The 26788-nt window shown below is 40.1% G+C and overlaps 1 protein-coding gene and 1 pseudogene across 4 annotated transcripts in view; one reads left to right on the top strand and one right to left on the bottom strand.

The window, feature by feature from the left end:
• Positions 1–26326, top strand: part of MTHFD2L (methylenetetrahydrofolate dehydrogenase (NADP+ dependent) 2 like) — a 122051-nt gene extending 95725 nt beyond the window's left edge. For all 4 annotated transcript variants that reach the window (XM_055340493.1, XM_055340519.1, XM_055340502.1 and 1 more), the window contains one exon: positions 26190–26326. In XM_055340493.1, coding sequence (XP_055196468.1) covers positions 26190–26302 — 113 coding nt within the window. In that variant the 3' untranslated portion in view covers positions 26303–26326. The remainder of the gene's footprint in view (positions 1–26189) is intronic.
• On the bottom strand, positions 17760–19411 carry LOC129519686 (elongation factor 1-alpha 1-like; annotated as a pseudogene).
• Positions 26327–26788: the final 462 nt, after the last annotated feature.

Raw genomic sequence — 26788 nt, 5'->3', positions numbered from 1 at the left:
AAAAAGAAATATCATCTATATTAGATTGATCTTCTGGCCAAACAAAGCAAGACCATGTCAAGAACTTTTTTTTTTGGGGGGGGGGTGTTGAATCTGGACCATGTCAGGAACTTTATTAGTTACAGGTATGTCTTTATAGAAAAACTGAAAGGAATAATAGATGATGCCATTTTAAAAATAATTCCAAATTTTACATTTCCTCCTGGAATCTGATCATCAGCTGATGTTTTATCCAAGTCCTAGCATGGTATTGAATGAAACCAAACACGCAGGCATCCAAGTATTCTAGGGTATTGGCCCTATGTTTGTGATATTCCAGGGAGCATCGGGTAGGCAGTCTGAGCCTGGTGCTGAAACAGAAAAGAAAAACCTGAGGACACATGTGTAGCAATACATTTTGAGGACAGAAGGGCAAATAAGAGCAAAGTACAAACAGCACACTGCTGCCCACCTAGGCTCTATTCATAAGTTCCCTGCCAGTGATGGAGCTTCCAGTCTAGCAGATGTGACTCTCTAAGCAACCATGGGTGTCTGTCTGCATATATGTGTGTGTTAAACTCCTTAGGAAGTGACCTCATTTCTTTATTTCATTTGTCATGTTCAGTCAGTAATGTCAGATATCAATAATCTATCTGAATTTCTCAACCTGAAAGAGTAAGGATACATTTCATTTTAAAACCTGACCTTGGGATCCCTGAGTGGCTCAGTGGTTTAGAGCCTGCCTTCGGCCCAGGGCATGATCCTGGAGTTGGGCTCCCTGCATGGAGCCTGCTTCTCCCTCTGCCTGTGTCTCTGCCTCCCTCTCTCTCTGTGTCTCTCATGAATAAATAAATAAAATCTTAAAAAAAAATAAAACCTAACCTTATTTTATTGCTTATTCTTGCACTGTCATTCTGCTTCTTGATAACATTACAGTAACCGTGTGTCTGTTGCAAAATCACCATATGCTTATGATGCATCCAGATGGCGTGGACAGAGCACGATGACCAGCTCGAGGCAAGGAAAGCAGAGACATTTACAGTTCACAACCTTGACTGTGCTTGTAGGGCAGGCTTACCCAGCAGTTTGACACATCTTTTAAGACCCTTCTCTCGGGGATCCCTGGGTGGCTCAGTGGCTTAGCACCTGCCTTTGGCCCAGGGCATGATCCTGGAGTCCCGGGATCGAGTCCCACGTTGGGCTCCCTGCATGGAGCCTGCTTCTCCCTCTGCCTGTGTCTCTGCCTCTATCTCTCTGTCTCTCATGAATAAATAAATAAAATCTTAAAAAAAAAAAAACCTTCTCTCATATGATTGTTCATTGTTCTCAGACCGTTTCCATGCATTCTTATGTGTAGCTGGGAATGTATTTTGTTTATGGGGGTATTCTAAAAACATTTTTTTAAAAAGTGAGCGTTTTGGGGTATGTGCCCATGCGCAGTCACACATAGATGATGTACTTCAGATGGTGCACCACTGTACTTGGTAGACTCTATTCGGTTGAATTGCAGTTATGTGTATCTAAACATACATTAATTTTTTTTCTAAAAAAGAGGAAGTGACAGAAAGGTATAAGATAAATGAAAGAGCATTGGACTGGGAGACAGAGAGGTACTTTTTAGACCTAGCATTGTAGCCCAGTAACTTTGCAGCTTTGCTGGGCCATCCGTGGTATTAGCAGTTAAATGGCAGCCGTCCTGGCAGTGGCTCTTCCCAGCGTGAACACTTGGTGCATCTTGGACATTTAGCTGATTGCGACCAGGTGATCATGTGAAAACAGAAACTTTTGGAAGGTCAGGTTCTTCTGATCCAGTAATAAGATATGGTCATCTGATTGATAATATTACTCCTGCTACCCCCTGGTTCATAGTCCCAGGACCCTAGGGAAGACCCGGACCTGGTAAAGAAGGCCTTGGAATGAGGCCATGACTCAGCCACCCAGAGGAGCAGGCAAATGATAGGTTTTGACATGTTGCTCTTCAGGTTGTTCGTCAGGACTTAACCTGGGGTAAGGGATGATCCCTTGGCTGAGAGGGAGGAACTTTAACTTGGGTTATGCTGTGGAACTTATAGGTAGCACTTGGCTGCCAATTGCCATAGGCAAAGTGTGGCTACGTTGTGAGTATCGGTGAGCATTTCACTCCAACATTTCAGCCAACAGAAACATGTGAATGCAGGTAAAATCAAGTGCTAAAATAAACTGTCCTTGCAGAAATGTTCAACTGTCTAATAAAGGAAAACGGGATGGCCTTTGGCAGGAACGATTTTTTAAATAACAATTTCATTATTCACCTCCCCCCTTGGGAAATAGCAAGAATATGTGAATAATTGCAAATTCAATGATTTGTTAAACCAGGAGGCATTTTATCTATTTTCTTTCTAAGAAAATGTGGATGCTTATTTGTAATCTTTGTTATTAGATGTTTTGGTGTCAGTTTTGAATCAGGCTCCTCGTTTATGGGTGATATTTTATATTAGACACAACATGAAGGTTGCCTCATCCCTTACTATAGTTCTTGATGAAAGGGGACACAAATCACTCTAAATATTTCTTTTTGATGTTAATGTCAGGGTTTTTAATTTAGATATAATTTGCTCTAGACCACGTCTTCCTTCATGTTTCTCATTCTTATTTTTTCACTGCTCCATTCTTTGCTTCCTTCTTGCTTTGTTCTCCTTTTCTGGAGCTCAAAATAAAATTGAATAGCCCTTCTTGAACTGGTGGACTGGTATGGGGGTCAGGACCCAAATGGCCTGGAGACAAATGATTGTCCCTCCCTTCACTGCTCCTCCAACAATTCCCTGCCACCTCAGTCATAAAATTGCCAATATTCTTAGAAAGGAAGCAAGCATATCTAGTAGAAAATTATATTGAGGGTGGGGAAGGTGGAAGAAGCTTTCTTACATGGGGATACCCTCTTCTCAGATCATTTGGAATTATTCTTCATTTTATAATAATAGCAGTGTTTGAGAGATGCTTACTGTCCTCAGACTTTTACCTGAATTATTCATTTAATCCTTATGATAGCCCTATAAGGCATTATTATTATCCCTCATTTCACAGAGGCACACAGAACCTGGGCATCCTCCCTGAGATGACATGTGATGCGGCACGGTGGGTTCATAGCCAGGCACTTGGAATTTCTATCCTGCATTATCTTCACTATCCTGTATTTCACTGGATTAATACTTTCCTTTTGAGATGTGAAATTATTTCTTTTATGTTTCCCCCAGGATATGTGTAATGGCAAGTTCTAAGAGTGCCTAGACAACAATATCAACATATGTCGGTCCTCTCTACATGGTCCGATATGCACCATTTCAGTTACTGTGATTTAGGTAAATAACACCAGTCCTGCAACAATGTGGCTCAAATTTCAGTGAGCCTGCTATATTAACTGTAGCTGCATAAAGTGCAAACTTCTCTGCCAGCCCTTCAATCTACAGATCATTATGCAAATAACAAATGTGCACTGTGATGTGTGGCCAATGACATCACTTACTTCAAGTCTATTCATGGTCAGTCGTGGCACACCCGTTAGTTCAAACAACAAAGTGTGTCATTCTATTGACTCCTTGTTTCTCACTAATAAACTATGTGACATGTTACAAAGATAGATCAAGAAAGAGGGAATTGCTAGCAAAGGAATGGAAAGCAAAGAAAAACCCAGACATTAACATATAATGCTGAAAATAGAATTTGAAATACCTGACAATGGGATGTGGAGGGTGCCCCCACTTGCCATTTGAGATTCTGGCTATGCAGCCAGAGGAACTTAGTGAAATCCAACATATTGATGCAAATGAGGAAGTGGTTGCTGCTAAAAGGAGGACAGTATCCGAGAGGAAGTGACACTGGCATAAAGCTTCATGTTTAAAAACCCTCTTTCATGGCATTGAAAGGGCAAATACAAAATGTTGGAAGCTGGTCTAAATTTGAAAAGGAATCCAAATTCACCAAGACGCAGGAAAGGTGCTCACCCAATACTGTACCGTATGTGACCAGAAGAACACAAAACACTGTTCAAACTACTTTTGATAAGTTTCTGCAAATAAATAAAACCCTTTAATTCTCAGTGTTTCTAATGTTTTAGATATATTATGGCACTCTAAAGAAATGTTTTAGTACTATTTTCAATTCCTATACATTTATAAACCATAGAAAGAGGATTTTTAATGTGTTGACAAAAATTTCTAAAGGTCGAACAAACGTAATGTCCTCCATCGCTCATTAAAATGGCTTTGTACTGTTTCAGTTTGCACAGGGGTTTGTAAGGTCTTTTCTGCTACTGTGGGAAGTGAGCACCGCCCATATTTAACTCCCTGTCCAGTGAAATTGGTCGGCAATGAGTCATTGAGTTCAAACTTCTATCCAATGCCACAATCACCTCTACTACATGATTATTCACTTGTGTTTGTGTCACACCTCTCCCAGGGAATCCACCCTGGTGTTTTTCCTCAATATAGATCCAAGTTAGGCCCTCCCTACGACACCTTTCCTCTCTGGGTGTCTTGAGTTAATAGGGCCTTCAAGTTATTACTAAATTGAAATGCAATTTTGGTTTGAATTGATCCTTAATTATAGAATTCAAGATAGCTCATCATTGCTTCCAACCTCTGACAAATACTTCCCATTCCCCTTCAGCTACCTGAACCTACCTCTCCCCTCTAATTTAAGGCATTAAAAGAAGAAACTGTACTTAAAAGCATCTGTGATAAAATTATTTTCTATGTCTGAGAATTGTTTCTCATTACTAACAATCACACCAATAAATAATGTCTCTTGAAAAATTTAGATCTGCTCTACAGATTTAAAAAAAAAATAAAAGCAATGGGGCTCATCTACTCTAACCTGGTCATCTTCTATTAGTAGCTTTGAAAGAAACTTCATGCATTTCTAACAAAGAAGAGCATATCCTCATGAGGTCGAAACAAGAGATTACGTGGTATGAGTCGTAAATTGCTTCTTCTGACTGGAGAGCAGTCTGCAGTCCTGGACTAGCTCATAATTATACTGTTTTTATGACAGCAGTTCTCTGAATGGACTTGGCGAGCTGAACAATCTAATTAATGACTTCCCGTGCTGTTAATTCAGCTGACCTCGTTTGCATTGGCCAATTCGCAGGCCTCATTTGCACCTCCTAGCTACCACACAGATGTTTCTATAATCTTTTGAAGCTTTTAATAGCTTTACTTCAGTTTTATGATGAATTCTTCAGGGATTGCAGTGGAATGAAAGGAACTAGAATGTCTGCTCCTTTTCTCCTCCCATCTTTCCTCCCTGCCTTCTACTCCTGACCACACCTCTCCACTCATTGGTCTGTCCCAAGACAGGGAATTAAAAAAAAAGGCTGGGAAGAACTGCTGAAAAGAAAGAGGTAGGAATAATGTGTAGGCTCTTTTCTCAAAGTCTGAATAGGTGAGGCTAATGTCTAAGAGTGTCTCTTTGCTGACTTAAAGTTATAGAAATACATAGAAATACAGAGATAAGTCTCAGGTACACTACAGTGTTGATGAAACAGATTTAAATTATAAAAATGGATAAGCCACATTATTTGGAAAAGAATGTCTACTCCAATGCAACCCATTATTTTTTAACTGTACTTGCTTCCAAACGGTTCACGTATGCATATTTTCCATATCTTGAGGAGTATATGACTTAGGCCCGTAGATTTTTAGCAACTGTTTTCCATGCTGGAGCCCTGATTCATGGTTATGTTTAGTGAATCTTTCAGAATTTGCCTCATTCTGTCTCTTTTATTAAATGTTGTTTCTATTTTTCCCCCTCTAAATATTATATAGCGTATGGGTTATGCTGCTGTAAGAAAGGGACACCAACATACATGAACTCCAACAAGGGAGTTTAGCTGTCACCTACTGAAGTCTGCAGTTAGACAGCTCTTCTTCGTTCAGGGATACTGCTTTCATCTATCTTACTGTTGGTATTAGTTTGATAAAACTGCCATAACTAAGTACTAAACACTGTGTGGTTTAAACAACAGAAATTTATTTTTCACACATCTGGAGGCTAGAAGTCAGAGATCAAAGTATCACCAGGGTTATTTCTTCTGCAGCCTCTCTCCTTGACTTGGAGATGGCCAGCTTCTCTCTGTCTTCACGTTAGCTTTCCTCCGTACCTGTCTATGTCCAATTTTCCTCTTCTTACAAGGACACTAGTCATATTGGATTAGGGTCCACCCTAATGACATCATCTTAATTACCAATATAGTGACATTCTGAGGTACTGATGGTTAGGACTTCAACATATGAACTTGGGAGACACACATCAGCCCATATCACTGTTCCACTTGAGTATTCATATCCGTACAGTTGAAGTTGGAAGCAGTTGCCTCCTCATCCATGTTTTCTTCCATTGAAAAGTGAAAGAGAGATGAGGACAAGTGGCTTCACTTTAAGAAAATTGAACTGGAGGATGTATGCATCACTTTTGCTAGCATCCTACTGACCTGAATATAGCCATATGGCTATTGTATATGGAAGTGAAAAGATGTGGAATCCATAGTCTCTAGATGGAAAGCCATGCCTGGATGAAGAATGATCCATTATGTACAGAAGAACTTGAAAACTAATCTCTTACTTGGAATAGAGAGAGAGATCTTCCTCTAAGCCCCATATACTATTTAGTCTACCCTTAATTCATTCAGCTGTGATAGCCTCATTGTATAGTCTCACTGCTTGCTTTTTAGTAAGTTTCAAAGCCTGACCCACTTATTAACTCCTTCCTGCGTGATTGGTGGATGCCTAATGTCAGTGAAGTCATATCATGACTCAGATCTTAATAATATTAGCAGTGAACTCTGTAGATATACTTTAGATATGTAGATAGTACAATTTCACCAAAATGTCTTCAGTTCTAACTAAACTCATTTTTATTATTCAATCATTTGTAGAGACTAGACACCTTTTATTTTTTATTTATTTTTTTTATTTTTTTGAGAGAGAGAGTGTGTTGAGAGTGGTGTTGGGAACTGGGTAAGTGGAGGGAGAGAGAGATAATCCCAAGCAGGCTCCATGCTAGGCATGGAGCCTGACATAAGGCTCAGTCTCATGACCCTGAGATCATGAACTAGGCTGAAATCAAGAGTTGATTAAGCATTCAAGAGTTGAATTGCTTAACCAACTGAGCCACCCAGGCATCTGAAGACTAGACACTTTTTGACAACTTCATGCAATGTTGAAAATTATATCAAGTCCCTTTGTGGTTTCCATTTTTCATGTCTCTTTACTGACCTTTTGATCTCTTTATCATTAGATGTTTTCAGTGTAGCCCTTCAAATTCACTAAGCCATACTTTTATTGAAATGCATGTCATACAGTATATTCAGGAGTTGGAAAAACAGCAAGGGGAATAGATCTAGATCTCAGCCTTGTCTCAGCCACCATCTATAACTGGTCCTGAATAGGAAAGGCATATAAGTTACCACCTATTGTGACCAGACAGGAAAGAGAAACCCACAAAGTGAAATGTGTCAAGAGAGCACGAGATCTGCTTAGGGTGAGCAGCTAGGACAGTTCCCAAGCTTCCTTCTACCCCTGCTGGTCTTACTGTGGCACAAACTGACCACAGGTGACCTGCCTCTTGAGAAAGGGTTCCCAAAGTGTCTGAGGATAGATGACAGTAGGTGAGGCAAGGATCCCAGTTAGATAGAAAAAGGACAGAGGACAAGCCAGCCTTGACTGAATTGGCTCATTTGGCCAAGAAGTGGGGTGGAGGCCTCAGGGTGGGAGTCTACAGGGGACCCGAGGCCCCAGCCTCAAGCAATGGAACTATTGCTGCTGCCATAAGGCCCTGCTAGAGACCAAAGGCCTGGGTCAGGCATACCCCAGAGAGACTCCAGTAATGAAGACATGGTACTTTTAGGCAGCTTTAGGTAAGTAAGCTCTGGTCAAACCTGCAGGAAGTAGGGACAAGCCTGTGAGAAAGGCCCCATCTGCTGATCATGGACTCAAGGCCCACACAGATTCTGCTTGTCCCTGGCTCAAGTACTAAGGTTTCTGTGTGTATGCTCTGTAAGGCATTTTCCTGAAGATGAGTGATATTGAACTTCTTTTCATGTACTAGTTGACCATTTAGAAGTCTTCTTTGGAAAAATATCTATGTCTTCTGTCCATTTTTTAATTGGATTAGTTTTTGTTAATGAGTTATTTTGCATTCTTTAGGTATTTTTTATAAAGTATTTTGGATAATAACCCCTTACGTGATATATTATTTGCAAATATTTTCTCCTATTCTGTAGGTTGCCTTTTCATTTTGTTGATCATTTCTTTTATTGTGCAGGAGCTTTTTTTTGTTTGATGTAGTCCTGCTTGTTGATTTTTGCTCTTGTTTCCTTTGTTTTGGTGTCGTATTCATAAACTCATTTCCAAGACCAACGTCAAGGAACTTGCCCCCTATGTTCTCTTTTAGAAATTTTATGGTATCAGGTTTTATATTTAAGTCTTTAATGCCTTTGGACTTGATTTTTGTAAGTAGTATAAGACAGGAGTCCAATTTCATTTTTCTGCGTGTAGTTTTCCTAGCACCATTTACTGAAGTGTGTACCCTTTCCCCTTCAAGTGTTCTTGGCTTCTCTGTCAAACAACAGTTGACGTTACATGCAGTGGCTTATTTCTGGGCTTTCTACTTTGTTCCATTGTTCTATGTGTCTGTTTTTATGCCAGTACCATAATGTCTTTAGTATAGCTTTATAGTATGGTTTGAAATCAGGAAATGACTATTCAGGGCCTTAGTGGTTTCATACCATTATTTTTTTCCTATGTTTCCTATTTCTGTGAAAAACACTATTGGAATTTTGGTAGGAATTGGACCTATAGATGGCTTTGGGTAATATGGATACATTAACACTATTAGTTCTTCCAGTCCATGAACATGGGATATCTTTCCACTTTTGTAGAAAAGTTTTGTCTTCGTCAAAGTTGTGTAGTTTCCATTATACAGATCCTTCATTTCCTTAGTTAAACTTATTCCTAAGTATCCTGTAGTTTTTGAATGGGATAGTTTTCTTTATTTCTTTTTCATTTATTTCATTGTTAGTAAATAGAAACAAAACTGATTTTTGTGTATTGATTTTATGATCCGGTGATCCCACTTCTGGGTGTGTATCCAAAGGAAATGAGAAAAGGTTATCAAAAAAGATATCTGTGTAACCATATTTATTGCAGTGTTATTCACAATACCCAAGATATGGAAACAACAGTGTCAAGTCAATAGATGAAGGGGTAAAAAAGATGTGATATATTCAGTTGAACATTTTTCAGCTATTAGATAGAAGGAAATCCTGCCATTTGTGACAACATGGGTGGACCTGGAGGGCATTATGCTTAATGAGATAAGTCAGACAAAGACAAATGCTGTCTGATATTACTTACATGTGGAATCTGAAAAAGCTGAACTTGTAGAAGTAAAGTAGAATGGTAGTTACCAGGGGCCCAGTGGGGAGTGGGGGACTGGGAAGATGTTAAAGAGTGCAAACTTGCAACTAGAAAGTGAATAAATTCTGGAGCTCTAATCCACAGCATAGTGATTATAGTCAACAATACCATATTATATATTTCAAAATTGCCAAAAAACTAGATCTTAAATGTTTTCCCACAAAAAAGAAATTATAATTCTGTGGTGTGATGAGGTGTTAAATAAAGCTAAGATGGTAATCATAATATATATATATATATATATATGTTTCAGTTCATCAGGTTATACATTTTTAACTTAGTGTTTTATATAAATTATATTTCAATTAATTTTTTTTAAATGCAGTGCGAGGGATCTTAATTAGGTTCAGGCCAGTATACACGGTGTATACTGGGGTGTGGGTAGGGCGTTTTCTTCCTAGTGTTAATTGTTTGCTCTCGGCTCCTCAATGCCCTGCTTGCTCTTTGGAGCCTCCTTTGGGGTCCTGTATATACGTTTCTGTGAATAGGCTGGGAGAGCAATGGGCCAAGTGCCCTCCTGAAGCTAGGTTACCTCACCCTCTAGTCTGCAGAGGGATGACACAGGACCAACACAGTTCTCTAGGGAGAACAAGTTTCATGAGAGTCTGAGCTTAAACTTAAAGAAGAATGTGTGGATGGGGAGAGGATGGTCCCAGGGAGAGAAAGGGGACCCCTAGGCCAATTGCCCAAGACAGTTAGGGAGAAGAGAAGGCCCAGAGCCTAGGCTAATTCATCCATCTGTCTTACAACCTGCTCTTTTCTTAACTACACCAAGAATGATATACACCAGTTTTGCAGGGCTCACAACAGCTGAGCCCATTTCCTGCCAGTGATTTTCTTTCTGGCCCATCATTCCTAGTACTGTATAGTCCAAGGGGCTTCTCTGGCCCCTCACCACAGCCTTTTGCAAACAGAAATAAGGAGCACAGTGGGAAGGGATGGAGCCTCCCTTGGCCCTCTCAGGAATACCTAGAGGGCAGAGTGAGGCTGAGGCTGGGATGCAGGTGGGTTTGAAGCGAAGCTGTGTGTCAGGTGTTGTGATAGACACTTGAGATGTGACAGTGATCTAAGTAGGCCAAGTTCTAACCTATAAGAACTCACATCTGGTTGGAGAAGACAGATAATAAACAAATCCATACATATCCATGTAATATACTGGGCAGTGTTTATGTTACAAAATGAAAACAAGATAAGGAAGGCTAGAGAATTATAGAGCAAGGTTACTTAAAAGGGGTGGTCAGGGAAGGCACACTGCCAACCAGAACAAAGTGAGGGATAGAGCCATGTGGATATATGGGAGAGGAATATTCCACACACAGGGAGCATCAAGTGTGAAGGCCTTGAGGATCGGCATGCCTAATGGCGGCCATGAGCTCCATCAGGCCATTGTAACTGGCTCAGAGCAAATAAGGGGAAGAGTTTGGGGAATAAGGTCAAAGAGGTAGCAGCAGGGTGGCATATCATGTAGGGCTGTGGAAGGAAATGTGGATTTTACTTTTAGTGCAGTAGAAAGCTAGTAGAGGATTTGGGGCAGAGAAATGACAGTTGACTTGCATCTTAACAGAATCACTCTGGCTACTGATGGCAAACAGACCTTGGAGAGGTTAGGATATAAATAGGGTACCTGTTAGGAGGCTATTGTAATTATCCAAGTAAGAAATTATCCAAGATGGGATGTAGGCCAACATGGTAATGGGTGAAGGTGTTAACAGGTGGTTAGATGGGAGATATAATTTAAAGGAAGAGTTGGAATGATTGGCTGAATGATTAGATATACAAGAAAGAGGAGAATCAATTATGGCTCTATAAGAGTTTTCAAATAAGCAAGAGTGAAGGTGCCAGTTCTAGAATCCTTTTGAGATGAGTCTGAAAAGATGAATTTTACCAAGTGTGTGTATATAGGGTAGAGAGTGGATAGGGTGGTGGGGGGGGGGAATCTTTCCAAGTGAGAAATAGCAAATCAAAGGCAAAGAAGAAAAATTGCAAAAGGTCTTTTGTACCCAATAGTAGTCTCACCATTGTTGAACAAGGGAAATATGACATTGAAACAATCCTGAATATTGTGCCCCGAGTAGCTACACGGCTTACTTTGTATTCTTCAGAGTATCTCTACTTGACATGAAATCCCTCCTAGAACAAAAAAAAAAAAAAGGCTCTATAATTTAGGACTTTACTGATCAGAATTATTTCTCAAAATTCTAACCCAGTAGTCAAAATATGAGGACAAACGAGGTCTAGAATTATTACAGAAGCACACTACCATTTTCTAAAAAACTACTAGATGTGGAATAAAACCCCTGGAGTGCTTTTGAAGCAGCTTTTAATCTGTATTTTCTCTTCCTTTACTGTAGTCGCTTCCAGATGTCTTATGTATGCACAATATTTCACCTTTGAAAGCTGAGTTACCTTTTCGCTCCATGCTCTGTATATATTATGTTCCATCTTTCTTAAAAGAGTATGATTTGGAGTCAGGCTTACTTATGTTTGAATCCTAGTTCTGTTGCATAAAACAATTATGATCTTAGGCAAATCCCTTCACCTCTCTCTGAGACTTGATTTTATCATCTGAAAAGCAGATGATAATGGCTATCTTATAAAGTTGTTATGAAGATTAAATGAAATAATCACCTCACATGAGCTGAGCACAGTGCCTAGCAGAAGGCAGTATCTGTGTGTGTGTGTGTGTGTGTGTGTGTGTGCACATGACTCACCTTCCTCTTCATTCTCACTTCAGTACTAGTCCAGAAAGATGTAACTTTGCATTTGCTGTTATGACCCTGTCCCTCAGGGGCTTTTCTGACCTCAGCTCTCTTCTGGCCAAGTCTGTTCTTCAGTCGAAAATCATATGAACCAACTTTAAAGCACTCATGTTTATCTCTATCTTCTCCAAACTCCTATAGCAGGTCTCGTCTGCCTTGTTCATTTTGTTCTTTTTTTAATTAATTTATTTTTTAAAAGATTTTTATTTATTCATGAGAGACACACAGAGAGAAGCAGAGACATAGGCAGAGGGAGAAGCAGGCTTTCCATGGGGAGTCTCATGGGGGAATCGATCCCAGGACCCAGGATCACAACCTAAGTCAAAGGCAGACACTCAACCACTGAGCCACCCAGGTACCCCTGTTCATTTTGTTCTTAATCCTGTACAACCTTGCACTTTTACTTAGTTGTTATCTATTGAATTGTATGTCTCTGTAAGATAAACTTCTTGTCCTACACTTCTTTTGTCTCCATCCCACAGCAGGTCTCAGCCTTCTTAGTCATACCATTGGTCAGGTGCATGATTCCTCTGTACTTACAAATCTCTAATGTTGCTCTTACATTACAGAGGTAATTCCTTAAAGTTGCCTTAATGGGAACACAAGCTGCCACTCAGGGTAGCATCAAACATATTATTAACCCACAACAATCCAGGTCCAGTAATAATATATCCATTGAATCATTCGTTGATTTACTCAACATATATTTCTCCTTCAGCATACCTTGAAGGTATCAGGGACATAGTCGTGTGCAGGATAAAGTTCCTGCTTTCATGGAATTTATATTCTCCAGATTCATTGTTAAAGTAAGCTGCTGCCGCTTTTTTTTTTTCCCAATGTTTCAAGCTTTTATTTAAATTCTAGTCAGTTAACATATAGTGTAATACTAGTTTTGGAAGTAGAATTTAGTGACTCATCACTTATATGTAACACCCAGTGCTCATCACAAGTGCCCTCCTTAATGCCCATTTAGCCCATCCCTCCACCCACTTCCCATCCAGCAAATCCTCAGATTGTTCTCTGTAGTTAAGAGTCTGTTTATGGTTTGCCTTCCTTTCTTTTTTCTTCTTTTCTCTGTGTTCATCTGTTTGATTTAAAGTAAGCTTCTTTTGGAAGTGATTTTGGCACTAGTTACTCATAAGTATGTGTTATACAAGATGGGAAAGCAAGATAATACTGCCAGTTTCTAAGCAAAGAGTACTATCTTTGAAGTAGATCACTTATACGTAACTATTATCTATGATATTGTAAATCAAACAAACAAAACAAAGTTAAAGTGACTTCCCACCAACGCAGTTTTCAGTGTTAATCATTTAATTTGATGATATGTGTCTTAGTTCAGGCTGCTATAACAAATTACCACAAACTGGGTAATTTAAACAATAAGCATTTATTTCTTATAGTTTTGGATGCTGGAAGTCCAAGGTCACAGTGCCACCATAATTAGATCCTATTCTCACATCAGGCTCCCCACAGGGAACCTGCTTGTCCCTCTGCCTGTGTCCCTGTCTCTTTCTCTCTGTGTCTCTCATGAATAAATAAATAAACCCTTTTTTAAAAAGTTGATGGAAATTTGCAAAAGCCTCTGTTAGAGAGACTGTTACAAACACCATGGTCATAGTGCCTATACAGGTCAGTTCAGAAAACAAGTAGTAATGGTCACTATGAGATCCTTATTAGTGAGCAGCTACCTCCACTGTGGCTCACAGCACACTTACATTTTACAATGGAGCATAATGAGCATAATGGTGCTCATTATGAAGTCTAGGTCTTTGAAATCAGGTCAGCTTTAAAGATTTTATTTTCAGAGGAATATATTTGACATTGAGCAATCTACCTTCAGAGAGAAGTTAAAAGTTGAAGCACAAAAAGGACATCCACAAGAACAAGAGAGGTGCTGGTACATCTACAAGTCTTTCTTCTCTTATACCTAATGATGAGATTTTTTTTGTAGTTGTTTCTCAGGGCTCCATATTAAAGTTCAAATATCTATGGAAGGAGATTTTATCTTTTAGTATCTTGGGTTGATTATGGAAAATTCCTGACATTGAGGCCTTGCCAAGAGACTTGGAGGACACTTTAAACAGCCTATCTAGTATACAGATTTCTCACTGTATGATAGGAACGTTCAGTAGCTTGAGGAAAAAGGATTGGGGAGAATGACAGGAGTAAATGATAATTATGTTTCTCCTAAAGAAATAATGAAAGGGAGATATTGTTAGTCTTTTGGGTAGAGTACTAGAAATACACATGGCAGTAATCCTTACTCCTGCCTACCAAAGTGGAAACTGGCCCTGAAAGCTCACACCATCCATCGTCAGAAAGGAGGTTCCATGGATGAGGCATAGACAGAGTTTACAGAAAGGAATTTCAGATTTTCATTTGGTTATCGGTTTGCTGTTTGGCTCGACTGAATGCCTTCCAAATAGTGTGAGTGGTGTTTTTTGGTATCCATATCTATGAGGCAGGTACCTGGACATATGGAGAGATGGGATTTAATGTAAAGAAAAAGCAAAGGCGGGACCTCTGGGTGGCTCAGTGGTTGAGCATCTGCCTTCAGCTCAGGGCGTGATCCTGGAGTCCCGGGGTTGAGTCCCACGTCGGGCTCCCTGCATGGAGCCTGCTCCTCCCTCTGCCTGTGTCTCTGCCTCTCTCTCTGTCTGTCATGAATAAATAAATAAAATCTTAAAAAAAAATAAAGAAAATGCAAAGGCTTAGCCACCCTACACATACAGATAGTGTGGTAAATAGGTGAGGGATGCATTGGTAAGTGCAACTTACAATGCTAATGAAGCCAAAACAATCTGTCTAGACATGTGGATCAGTCTCATACTCAAACTCTATAATCCTGCCTGTTCCACTGCTGCTCCAAAGGTGCTGTGCTAATGAATGTCCTAATATACGTAGAAATCTTGTAGAAACCCCAGAATCAGGCAACCAGATAAATGCAAAAGGAAGCATTAGTGAATTGCCTTTGGGATATCTGAATCCTTGTTGCCCTGCAAGTGTCCAGGGGTGAGCCATTCATTTGTCAAGGAGCCCTTTCCTCTCTCTAGCTCATCATGCTCTTAAGTGTCATTTTTATATCAACCATATGAGAAAGTGAAGTGTTTTCCATATTACCTCCTGAGTCATACTATTTCTCCAGTCCTATGCCAGTCAGGTTTTTCTGGTTGTTATTCACATACTTCATTTTCCTGAAGCTTGTCTCCCCCTTCATTATAGTAGATGTGTTTGAGAGGTCATGCCTAAATGGCCTACGTTTAGAAGCATGGGAAAATTCTCCAAGCACTTAATTTAGACAATTACACAGGTATACTGGAATATAGAAGGTTGAAATTCATATGAGAAAAACAAGAAATTTTCATCTGCTGTCTTGCCACACATAAGGAATCATTCCTTTTCCTTTTGGGGAAGGAAGTTGGTCTTAAAAATCAGTTGTTGCAAATCTGACGTGGATCATGGAGTACTTCCTTAAAAGTGATGGAGAACTGGACAAAATACAAAGAGAAATAAACCAATATTACAGCAACCTGAGATGTGAGGTCCTCATCCTCCACCCAAAAATGCATTTATAAAGCACAAATATATTCTTTAACTTTGCCAGAATATGCAACTTCCAAGCCATACTAGCAAAACCAGTTGTTTAGATACATCTGGAAATTCCATTATGTGGAACCTTTGGAGTACATTATATACTGAAGCAGAAATTCACTATTTGCCAAAGAATTGTGGAGTGTCTAACAAAGCGTCTTAGGCAAGAATTTGAATTATGAAGTCCAGGCCCTAGGAACCTGGGAGCATAAAGTTTCCAGAGAAAATAATGACACAGAACATACCAGCCAGAGACACCCAGTCATGAGACATGGATTGCTGGTGCCAAAGATTAATAATGGTCACATACGTTTCCTTTCATTCTTACTTGACTTGTTAAAGAGCATTTTGATGTCTCTTATGTTGCTCTCAGTGTCCTTCATGAGTAATCTTTCCACACCTTGTGATCACGTGTCACTCCTGGATTTTTTTGAGACATAGACACTGGACATGTAGTCTCTTCCATCATCCCTGTCATCATCTCAAATTTTAAATATAAAATAACCTAATGACTTCTGCTCCATACTTCTTGTTCTAATATTGACCTTGATACGTAGTTGTCTTCAATGGAAAAGATGTCAGGCCACACCCATCTGAATTCTTTACTTTAGAAATCTGAATCTAGTAACCAGAAGAGTGTAGTCAGTCATCCACTGAGTGGAGAAAAAGGAGCATGACAGATTAGATTTCAGACTTCAGGCAAAGAAAGGGTGTCTGGGGATAATAGTTGAATAATGTTCCAGGACCTGAAACTTTGTGAAAATACAATGTGAATTTCTCTGTCATTTTCTGAAATTATCATGCAGTATACATTTTTCACCCCCAATTTCTCGCTTTGCAAAACTGGCTATTCCAACCTATCAAAATAACCAAGTTTATTCACAAAAGACTTGAAAGTTTATTAGCCGGGACACAATAGTTACAGCTGCCATCACCCCATCTAAATGTCCTGCCCCCTCACCTGGGGGTCATGCAGCCCATGGCTACATCCCCCACTACATCTCACTCTACTCTGTTTTTCTCATGCACTTTGGTCATAATGAACTACTGTCAGCTCCTCTGTTACATCAAATTCGTTGTCAGATCAAACCTCCTTTTGCTTTTACTATTTCCTTATGTCTTCATTGTAGTCTCTCCTTTTTCTTATGCCTCTGGCATCCATCAGATCTTGAAGCTTTTCTGTCTACAGATCTTTCTTTGATTTTCGTATCTGATTTCTGTTTCCTCCTTGAGCTACTCACTGGAGAACTAGAATTTATTACCATCTTAGCACATCTTACTTTATGTTCTTACTTTTATTGTCTCCCTTTCCTCTGTGTCAGATGATGAACTCATTTCATTAGAGAAATACACCAACACAAAGCAGACAGCTTCCCCACTTGATCTTATCTTGCTCAGGATAGATTTTTTTTCCCTCTAATATTAAAAATACTTCTGGGCTCTGCATGAGCAGGAATCTTCTCCTTCATACCTACATGTTGGCAACCCTGGCCTTATTGCAGGGTTTCTAAGAGTTCATGCTCCTTTCCACCTGAAGGAAGCTTCTTTCCACCTTCACCGCAGACATTGTTCCACCTACCAACAGTGTCTATGCCCCACCTCTTCATTTCACATGGAAAAGTTTGATTTATCCTTCATGTTTCTGGGCTTGGCATAGATAAACCCCATATGTGTATGCAGTGCTCAGTTAGAGCCTCCTCACAGTCACATGGGTAGCACATTTCATAACCATAGTTCAATTATTTTGGGGGTAATTATATATATATAATTTTTTCTCAGTAAACTTTTATTTTAATGGGTCTCAAAATTCTGTGACAGATTTTTGGTCAAGTTGTTTCCATTAGGGAAGCCTGGGTGGCTCAGTGGTTGAGAATCCGCCTTCAGCTCAGGTCATGATCCCAGAGTCATGGGATCGAGTCCCAAATCGGGCTCTTTTCGTAGAGTCTGCTTCTCCCTCTACCTGTGTCTCTGCCTCTCTTTGTCTGTCATGAATAAGTAAGTAAAATCTTTTTTAAAAAGTTGTTTCCAATAAAAAGTACTGATTTTAAAAACTAATAACTTAAAACTGCCACACACAAACCAAATGGTCCACAAAACGTTCTCCTTTCCTTGTGAAGGTTGGACGATGCCTTGTCATCATTGACCAGGCTCTTACTATCCAACTTAAATGGCCCATTGACACAGTTCCGAGACCGTTCTTCCACCACTGATTAAGACTGGGGTGGCAGGTGTTGGGGACAATATTCATTCAGCCTTCTGAGCTTTCTGGGCAGACTTGGCGACTTTGCCAGCTCCAGCTGCCTTCTTGTCCACTGCTTTGATGGCATCCGCGCAACCGTCCGTCTCATGTCACGAACAGTAACACAGCCCGGAGGAGGATAGTCAAGAAGCTCTCAGCACACGTAGGTGTGCCAGGAGCCATCTCAACAAAGGCAGCATCCCCAGATTTCACGAACTTGGGACCGTCTTCCAGCTTTTTTCCAGAATGACGATCTACGTTCTCCTTCAGCTCAGCAAACTTGCAGGCTCCGTGAGCTGTGTGACAATCCGGCACAGGTGCGTGTCCAGCACCGATTTGGCCCGGAGGCCCAGGAAATCACCCGAGCCGTGAAGCCACCTGCTTCCATTGGGGGGGTCATTGTTGCTGTCGCCGGCCACACTGCCACGACGAGCATCTCTGACAGATACGCTCTTGACACTGAAGCCCACATTGTCCCCAGGAAGAGCCTCACTCAAGCTTCATGGTGCATTTCCACAGACTTTACTTCAGTTGTACCACTGACCGGAGCAAAGGTACCACCACGCCAGGCTGAAGAACACCAGGCTCCACGCGGCCCCCGGGGCCAGTCCCAATACCACCGACTTGGTAGACGTCCTGGAGAGGCAGGTGCAAGGGCATCTCAGGTGGCCGAGTCGGCGCAGGATGCAAGCCAGAGCCTCGAGCAGTGTGGTTGCCCTGGCATTCCGGTCTCTACGGTGACTTTCCATCCCTTGAACCAAGGCATGTTAGCACTTGGCTCCAGCATGTTGTCACCATTCCAACCAGAAACTGGCACAAATAATGCTACTCTGTTGGGCTGGTGGCCAATTTTCGTGATGTAGGTGCTGACTTCCTTGGCGATTTCCTCGGATCTCTTCTGGCTGTAGGGTGGCTCAGTGGAATCCATTGTGTTAACACCAACAATTAGTTGTTTTACACCCAGTGTGTGAGCCAGAAGGGCACGCTCACGGCTCTGCCCTTCTTGGAGGCACCTGCTTCAAATTCACCAACACCAGCAGCGCCGATCAGGACAGCACAGTCAGCCTGAGATGTGCCTGGAATCGTGTGTTTGATAAAGTCTCTGTGTCCTGGGGCATCAGTGATGGTCACATCATGCTGCTGGTCCCGAATTCCCACAGGGAGGTATCAATGGTGATACCACGTTCACGTTCAGCTTTCAGTCTATCCAAGGCCCAGGCACCCTTGAAGGAGCCTTTTCCCATCTCAGTAGCCTCCTTCTCAAATTTTTCGATAGTTCTTTTGTCGACCCCACCACATTTGTCGATCAGATGGCCAGTAGTGGGAGACTTGCCCGAATCTATGTGTCCAATGACGACGATGTTGATGTGAGTCTTTTCCTGTCCCATTTTTGGTTTAGGTTTAGTGGTGGTTTTCACGATGGGTGTGAAACAATGGGTGGCGAACCTATTGCAGAAAAAAAAGGGGGTAATTATATTTTTAATATCTGTCTCCTAGCTACACTATAAGCTCCAAGGGACAGTGGCTCTGGCTGTCTTTCTCAAGAAATATTTGTGGTGAATCTATCTGGGCCAAACTGGAGCCAGTGTGGGAACAGTGAATAAGTTAGGAAAATGTGCAAGGGTTGGGAAATAATGCCAGACCCGGATGTAGGGCCAGATCCTAAAAGACCTTAATTGCTACGACAAACGGTTTATACTTTATCCTGAAGACAGTAAAGATTCATCAAATGTTCCAAAGCTGAAATGATCAATGAAATAATCTGTGTTTCAAAGAATGAGTCTGGCAGCAGGTTAGAGGATTTTTGTCTCTAAACCAAAAGACTATTTTACTAGATTATTTTAAAAAAAAAATGACTACATATTTCTCCTGTCCCCATATGGACATCCCTTTGGCAATGTGGCTTTATCATTCTTCTTATCCCATGATTTTAAATAGGAGTTTAGCCATGTGACTTGCTTTGACCCATGGGGCCTTAGCAGCTGTGATTCAAGCATTTGCACCGAGGGGTTTGCCTGGGGCCTGAAAGGGAAACCAGAAGTCCCTAGTGAAGTAGCTTCATGAAGCTGTGAACTTCAACCCTGTTTAAGCTTCCTCTTTGCTACTGTTAACACGTATAACACTGGCCCCCTCACACCAGCACTAAGAGAAATCTCTCTCCCTTCAGAAGTGTGCTCAGAGTCTTGAGGTGGGAGGGAGCCGTAAGTAGCGAGACTACATTTGTCAGGAGATTGCAGCATTCGTTATAACTGCAAATCGACAGCCACTCTACTAAGTTTCACGGGTCAGTGAATGGACAGTTAATTCAGCCTGGAGAGCTAATGAGCACAAGGAAGTGACATTTAGCTAGATCTGCAAAGGAAGAATAAATATTCATCAGGTAGAAAGTAGAGGCAGGGTCCGTCAAACAAAGAGAGTAGCATGTGCAGAGGCAAGTGTTGCATCCCAAAGGACCGATTTTAAATGGTCACCTTTCCCCTTCTATACGACTGAACATCCTCTCTGATATTCTAGATCATGCTGGCAGAACCCTATCACCCTCAAGGAAGCCTATAGGATTTACTTCTGTGGTGTCTATAAAGTCCATAGAAAGGCCAATGAAATAAATTGCCATGGTAATTATTGTCTTTCCTCAAAGTAGTCTTTATTTTCAGAAACCTGTTTTAAACACGACCAAGTCGTTTCCTCTGACTCTCATTCCCCAGAGTAAGCTCCATGCAAGTAACAATAGGATCTAACGATTGTTTTATTTGTGTTCACTGTCAAATGGTTTCAGTAACTCTAGAATCATGCTAACTTCATGAAATTGAATCGAATCCTGATTGCGCAGTATCTGTTCATGAGCCTCTCATGAAAGTCCTGATATTGATCAAGATCTAAGGCATGGGGATCCCTGGGTGGCGCAGCGGTTTGGCACCTGCCTTTGGCCCGGGGCGCGATCCTGGAGACCCGGGATCGAATCCCACGTCGGGCTCCCGGTGCATGGACCCTGCTTCTCCCTCTGCCTGTGTCTCTGCCTCTCTCTCTCTCTCTTTCTGTGACTATCGTAAATAAATAAATTAAAAAAAAAAAAAGATCTAAGGCATGTTCCCCTGCTTCTTGAAAGTTCATGTTGCCACTTTGCTGTTACAAAAAAAAAAAAGCAAAACTACATTAGTATCTGTTTTCACTAAGTGAAAGAAATCCGAGGTTTTTAGCTTTTCTGAAAAAAGCAAACAACAACAACAACAAAGAATAGGTGCAAAGCCAAAAGCATTCAGTATTTGCTTCACAGTGAGCATCTGACGTACAGTGTGCACAGAGGCAGTGCACACCCCCAGCAGGGAGAGGGGCCCCACCAGGCTCCTTCCCTGGGAACTACACTTCAGCATGTCAGTATCCAGCAGCCAGAGCTGTGAACTGTGTCTGTGAGCACTTAGGCTTCTCCCCATTTATTTTGCACATCTGTTAGCAAGATATGTCCTAAGATGTCAGAAAAGCCAAAAAGGTTATTTTTTAGGACTAAGAATGCTCAAAAATTTTCTCCTATAAATTAATGGTATATGCTTCTTCTGTTACTCCATCATGGCGTAAGAAAGGTTTTTTTTTTTTGGATTGCTGGGAGGATCCTGTACCTGGTTTTCATACATACAGAATTTTTGGCATTTTCCTTAACATACACATATACTCCCTTACACCTAAACACAGAATAAATAAGTCTCTGAAGGAGATTGTTGCCTTAAAGTGCTTCTGTGATTCTTTTCAATATAGCATATAGAACACTTTTCCTCACACGTAATAGGATTAATCTTTATTTTATTTTATTTTTATTTATTTATGATAGTCACATAGAATGAGAGAGAGAGAGAGAGAGGCAGAGACACAGGCAGAGGGAGAAGCAGGCTCCATGCACCGGGAGCCCGACGTGGGATTCGATCCCGGGTCGCCAGGATCGCGACCTGGGCCAAAGGCAGGCACCAAACCACTGAGCCACCCAGGGATCCCTAGGATTAATCTTTAAAAGCATCATCTTCTACAAGCAGGTGCAAACCTCTGTCTGCCCTTAGGGAAAGACCAGCCAAGGAGAGCTTTTTCTGGTGATGTAATGCTTGTTAACTTTCGCTCTTGCAGACATGATTGGGGAAGATGCTTTTCAGAGCATCAGACATTTTGAATTTAACTCTTTCTCACAAGACTAATTTAAGCTCACAAGCCACTTCTGATGCTTCATAAATATGTCAGGTAGGACAACCCTGAGATAGTTATGCAAAATCATCAGTCTAGAGAATTTCTTTTAAGAATTGGCATCTTTACCCCCTGGCATTTGCCAATGATAATTCCCTACCTTACTTGAGAAATCAGTACCTCCATATCCTGGTTCTTCTGTAAATAGATGATACATTAACCCTAGCCAGCAGCAAATAAACTTCTATTTCTTTCTCAGATATAGATTCTCATGAAACTCAAAAGGGATGGAGACCTTGTATGGGTTGTTTTCCATCAAATTCATCACAGTTGACCTCTCGTGACTGTGTACAGACTTAATTTTCATATTCACCCACTTTCTTTCAAAAATTAAAAAAAAGAACAATATTTGATAGCCAGGGGTATTCATAGTGATATAATCTTCTGCCTAGTGAGTAATGTTCAGGGCTCTGTTGGTGCCACTGAGCGCTTGTGAATGTCCAGAGAAGCCCTTGCCCAGGGCAGGTAAAGGCCCACTACCCCTCATACAGTGTTTCTATGAAGTGATAGGTAAGGCAAGGTAAATGTGTGTTACCTTCTACGAGTTGAATGTGCAAAAAAGCAGACATAAGCTACAGATTCAGGCAGATGTTATTTTGTGCAACAGCTCATCCTCATTCCTCTGTCCTTCCACCCCAAACCTCACTTTTTTGAGCAAAAAAAATGCAACATAAGCATGTTGTGAAAAACATAATTTGGAAGAGGAGTGTCATGGTACCTGAGCAGACCAGTGGTTTATCTGATCTGACACCCAGGAAGAAAGCAACTCAGACTGCTAAGCCAGCTGTGTAATTTGAAGTGCTGGATGTAATTCAGAGATGATGAGCTGTGAGTACTCAGAGGAAAAATGTAGGAAAGTTACTTTATTAGAACTTCCCTCCTTATATCTTTTTTCAGACAATCCTCCAAACCCTTTGAGAGCACTGCATCAAATTTTGGCACCTGGGACTTTTCTTTCCTGGGACTTTTCTACTTATTCAGGTCATGGTAATACAGTTGCATTGGGATGGGGTGGAATTATGGAATCGTAGAATGTTTCCAACTGGGCTGTAGATAGCATCTCCACCATATAAGGGAGTGGTAAGTCACTCTAACTGCAGGGAGAAACACTTTCTTCATATATTAAGATGAAATAATAATTCCATATGGATTATCACAATAATATTTGTAAAGTTCTTGGCAAGTAGTAGGTATTTAATTGATAGTAGCTATGGTTAATATTATCTTTATATGCATAATTTCAAGCCACTTTACTTTTCAAAGTTGAAAACCAAATTATATAAAATGACCTTACCTACAGCAGATCCCCTGACATGATGAATTTTATCTACCTTTTGACTGTGAAATGAATAATTTTGTTTTCCATTGCAGTTAGTTTGTACTTGATTCTTCATTTACCAGTAGTCTTTTATTTTTACCCTTTAGTATTTCAAACTCAGGACTTTACAAATACATAATTTTAAGTACTACCAGAGTAAATAGTCATAGCATAGTACATTTCTGCCAGAGATCCACTGATATTGTAAAAGCATGGCATTTCCAATTCTGTAGAAAAAGTCCTGGAAGGCACTGGTCATGCTATCAAGTCAGCTTATTAAAAAGGGGGGAAGGGGCAATTTGTCATGATCAAGCAAATTAGTAGCTTGAGTTTTTCAATAAATTAGCTTGAAATAAATTGTCTGTATCCACTGACACATTCCTGCAGATTGATTTTAAAGTTACTGGAAATACAGGTGGTGGGGCTTTTAATTCAACATTGGAGGGGTGAGTTTTTGAGAAAAACTATAGCCAGGTAACATTTTATTGGCTTTTAAATAAGGATTTTCTTATTTGGATAAAGTAGAAGAGTATTCCAGGTGGAAGGAATAGCTAGAGCAAAGCAAGGAAGGATTGCTAATTCATAGCTATTTGTGAAATGGCTATTGACCTAGCCTAGACTTTGACATTGGATGGAAGTGTGATGAGGGAAAAGACACGTTTGTGTGTAGAGAAGCTTTTTGGAAAACGAATCCATTACCTTCCAAATCATAAGTATTCTTATCTTTTCTTTGTTACATACCATGATTGATAATACATACAAACTGGATTTTTTTTCTTTTGGTGATGTCTTTAAGCCTATTTGGACTTAAGCAAAAGAATATTATTCCTTTGCTCTTCCTATGATTAAAAAACATTCTAGAGTACTACTAGACTTCAAATAAAGGTAAGTGTAAACTTTACAAACCCTATTTCTAGAAGGCAACATAAATCGTACAAAAATAATACTTGAGATCTAGAAAACCTGTTAGTTTTTTTTTAAAAGATTTTATTTATTCATGAGAGACACAGAAAGAGAGAGACAGAGACATAGGCAGAGGGAGAAGCAGGCTCCATACAGGAAGCCTGATGTGGGACTCAATCCCCGGAGTCCCGAGATCACGCCCTGAGCCAAAGGCAGATGCTCAGCAGCTGAGCCACCCAGGGCCCAAGTTGTTAGTTTTGATTCCTATAGAAGCGTATACGAGCAAAATTTGTAAAAGGCGATGCATCTAAGTAACATGTGAACTAATAATGTCAGAGTATGTGTTAAAGAAGTATTGTCTGTGCTAACTGACAATAAAAGAGTTATCTGGGAAAACTTCATTGTTCATATTCACATGACAAAGCATAAAACCAGCAGGTCAAAGCAGGGGACCATTCACGTGTAATAATGTGGGTGTGAAAACATTCTTAAATAAGACTTGCTGAAAGTTCTCTGTCGTTTTCTTTGAGTCTATTCACTGAATAAGGAGTCTGCATACCTTAGAACAGGACTATGTGTATATGCTCAGTAATTCAAATATATTTGATGATTTTTATTAGACTGCACTGGGAATGTATTATTCACACATAAATGATGCTGTTGTTAGAACAGGAATTTATCAATTTAACAAATGGTGTGTGCTGAACTGTCTATATCCTGTTCCCCCTTTGTTACTAATATCATGTGTTTTAGAAGTAGTTAACTAGAATTAAAGGTAGTTGGGTCACTCATGGATTATAGATTTTAAATCATGTAAAACTAACTGCATGGAGATTCAACCTACAGTCTTAGGCTGATTAGGTATCATACACAGGATTGTCCAAGTGTGTGAGTATTTATAGGCTACCTTATTCTGACAGTGTTTTGAGGTTGTTAGACTTATATATGTAATGCAGAAAAATCCACTATATTCTGTTAAATTAATTAAACAAGGAGGCTTTTAGATTCATATGGCTCTAATGCCATGGCAGCCCATGTAAGCCAACCAAAATCTAAGCCTAAAAATGCCTCAAGGTTACAAAATCAAAACTGAAGGACAACCAGTCACAAACAGGCAATTGAGTTTTTAAGTGATAGCCAAAACTGAAAGGTCATTATTGAATGACCTTGCTTTGTTTCCACCTGTTCCCTTAAAAGTCGCTCACTAGCCTCTTGTTGGTAGAGTGCTCCTGACTACTTCCAGTTCACTGCTATCCAATTCAAATAGATAATATAAACTCTTAAAAATTTTTGGGGTACCTGACTGGCTCAGTCGGTAAAGCATGCAACTTTTTTTTTTAAGATTTTATTTATTTATCTGAGAGAGAAAGAGAGAAAGCACACAAAAGAAAGCATGAGACAGAGAGGGGGAGGGAGAGGGAGAGGGAGAAGCAGGCTCCCCGCTGTGCAGGGAGCTGGATACTGGACTTTTGATCCCAGGACCCTGAAATCATGACCTGAGCCCAAGGCAGATGCTTAACTAACTGAGCCACCCAGATGCCCAGAGCATGCAACTCTTGGTATCAGAGTTACAAGTTTGAGCCCCATGTTGAATGTAAAGATTACTTTTTAAAAAATGTTTTAAAAAATTTTATACACCTCTGTTTACCTTTTAACACTTCAGTTTATTTAAAAATATGAAAAAATTAAAAATAAAGATGGCTTTCTGTTTTCTCCATCAGCTGTTAAGAAGAAGGCTAGCTATATCACTCCAGTTCCAGGAGGCGTGGGACCCATGACGGTGGCAATGCTTCTGAAGAACACCCTTCTGGCAGCTAAAAAACTCATTTACTAGATCACGTGAAAGAATAAAACAAAATGAAATCATGCTATTTATTTATTTGACAAAGGGCAAACATCTTTATATTTTACTACAAAGCTATTTATTTCTACATTGTATTTATTTTTTCATGGATGGAATCATTGTGGATCAGATGATTCATACAACTTGATGCATTTCCTGCTAACAGATTTTGAGTTTTAGGGAGAAAAAAAAAACAATTCCAGTGAAAGCTTTGGTAACAGCGGTTTATTTTGTGAATAATATTTGTTCATAGTTTTAAACAATAAAGGGCTCATAATAAATGAATATATTTTTGACACAAATATCACACTATGTTTTCAACAAATGTCCTGTCAGCCAAATGGGTGCCCTTATAAAATGTAATTTAGGTTTTGACATAAGTATGCTCAGTTTTTATATATTTTGTTTATCGTATGCTGAAAAAGAGCTTACTTGCTAAAAGAAAGATAAAATATTAAAAGTAAGATCTTGATCTCA

The sequence above is a fragment of the Nyctereutes procyonoides genome, unplaced genomic scaffold (assembly GCF_905146905.1).
Source record: "Nyctereutes procyonoides isolate TBG_1078 unplaced genomic scaffold, NYPRO_anot_genome, whole genome shotgun sequence".
Lineage (NCBI taxonomy): Eukaryota > Metazoa > Chordata > Mammalia > Carnivora > Canidae > Nyctereutes > Nyctereutes procyonoides.
Note: the sequence above shows the minus strand (reverse complement) of the source record. Positions and strands in the feature narration are given on the sequence as shown.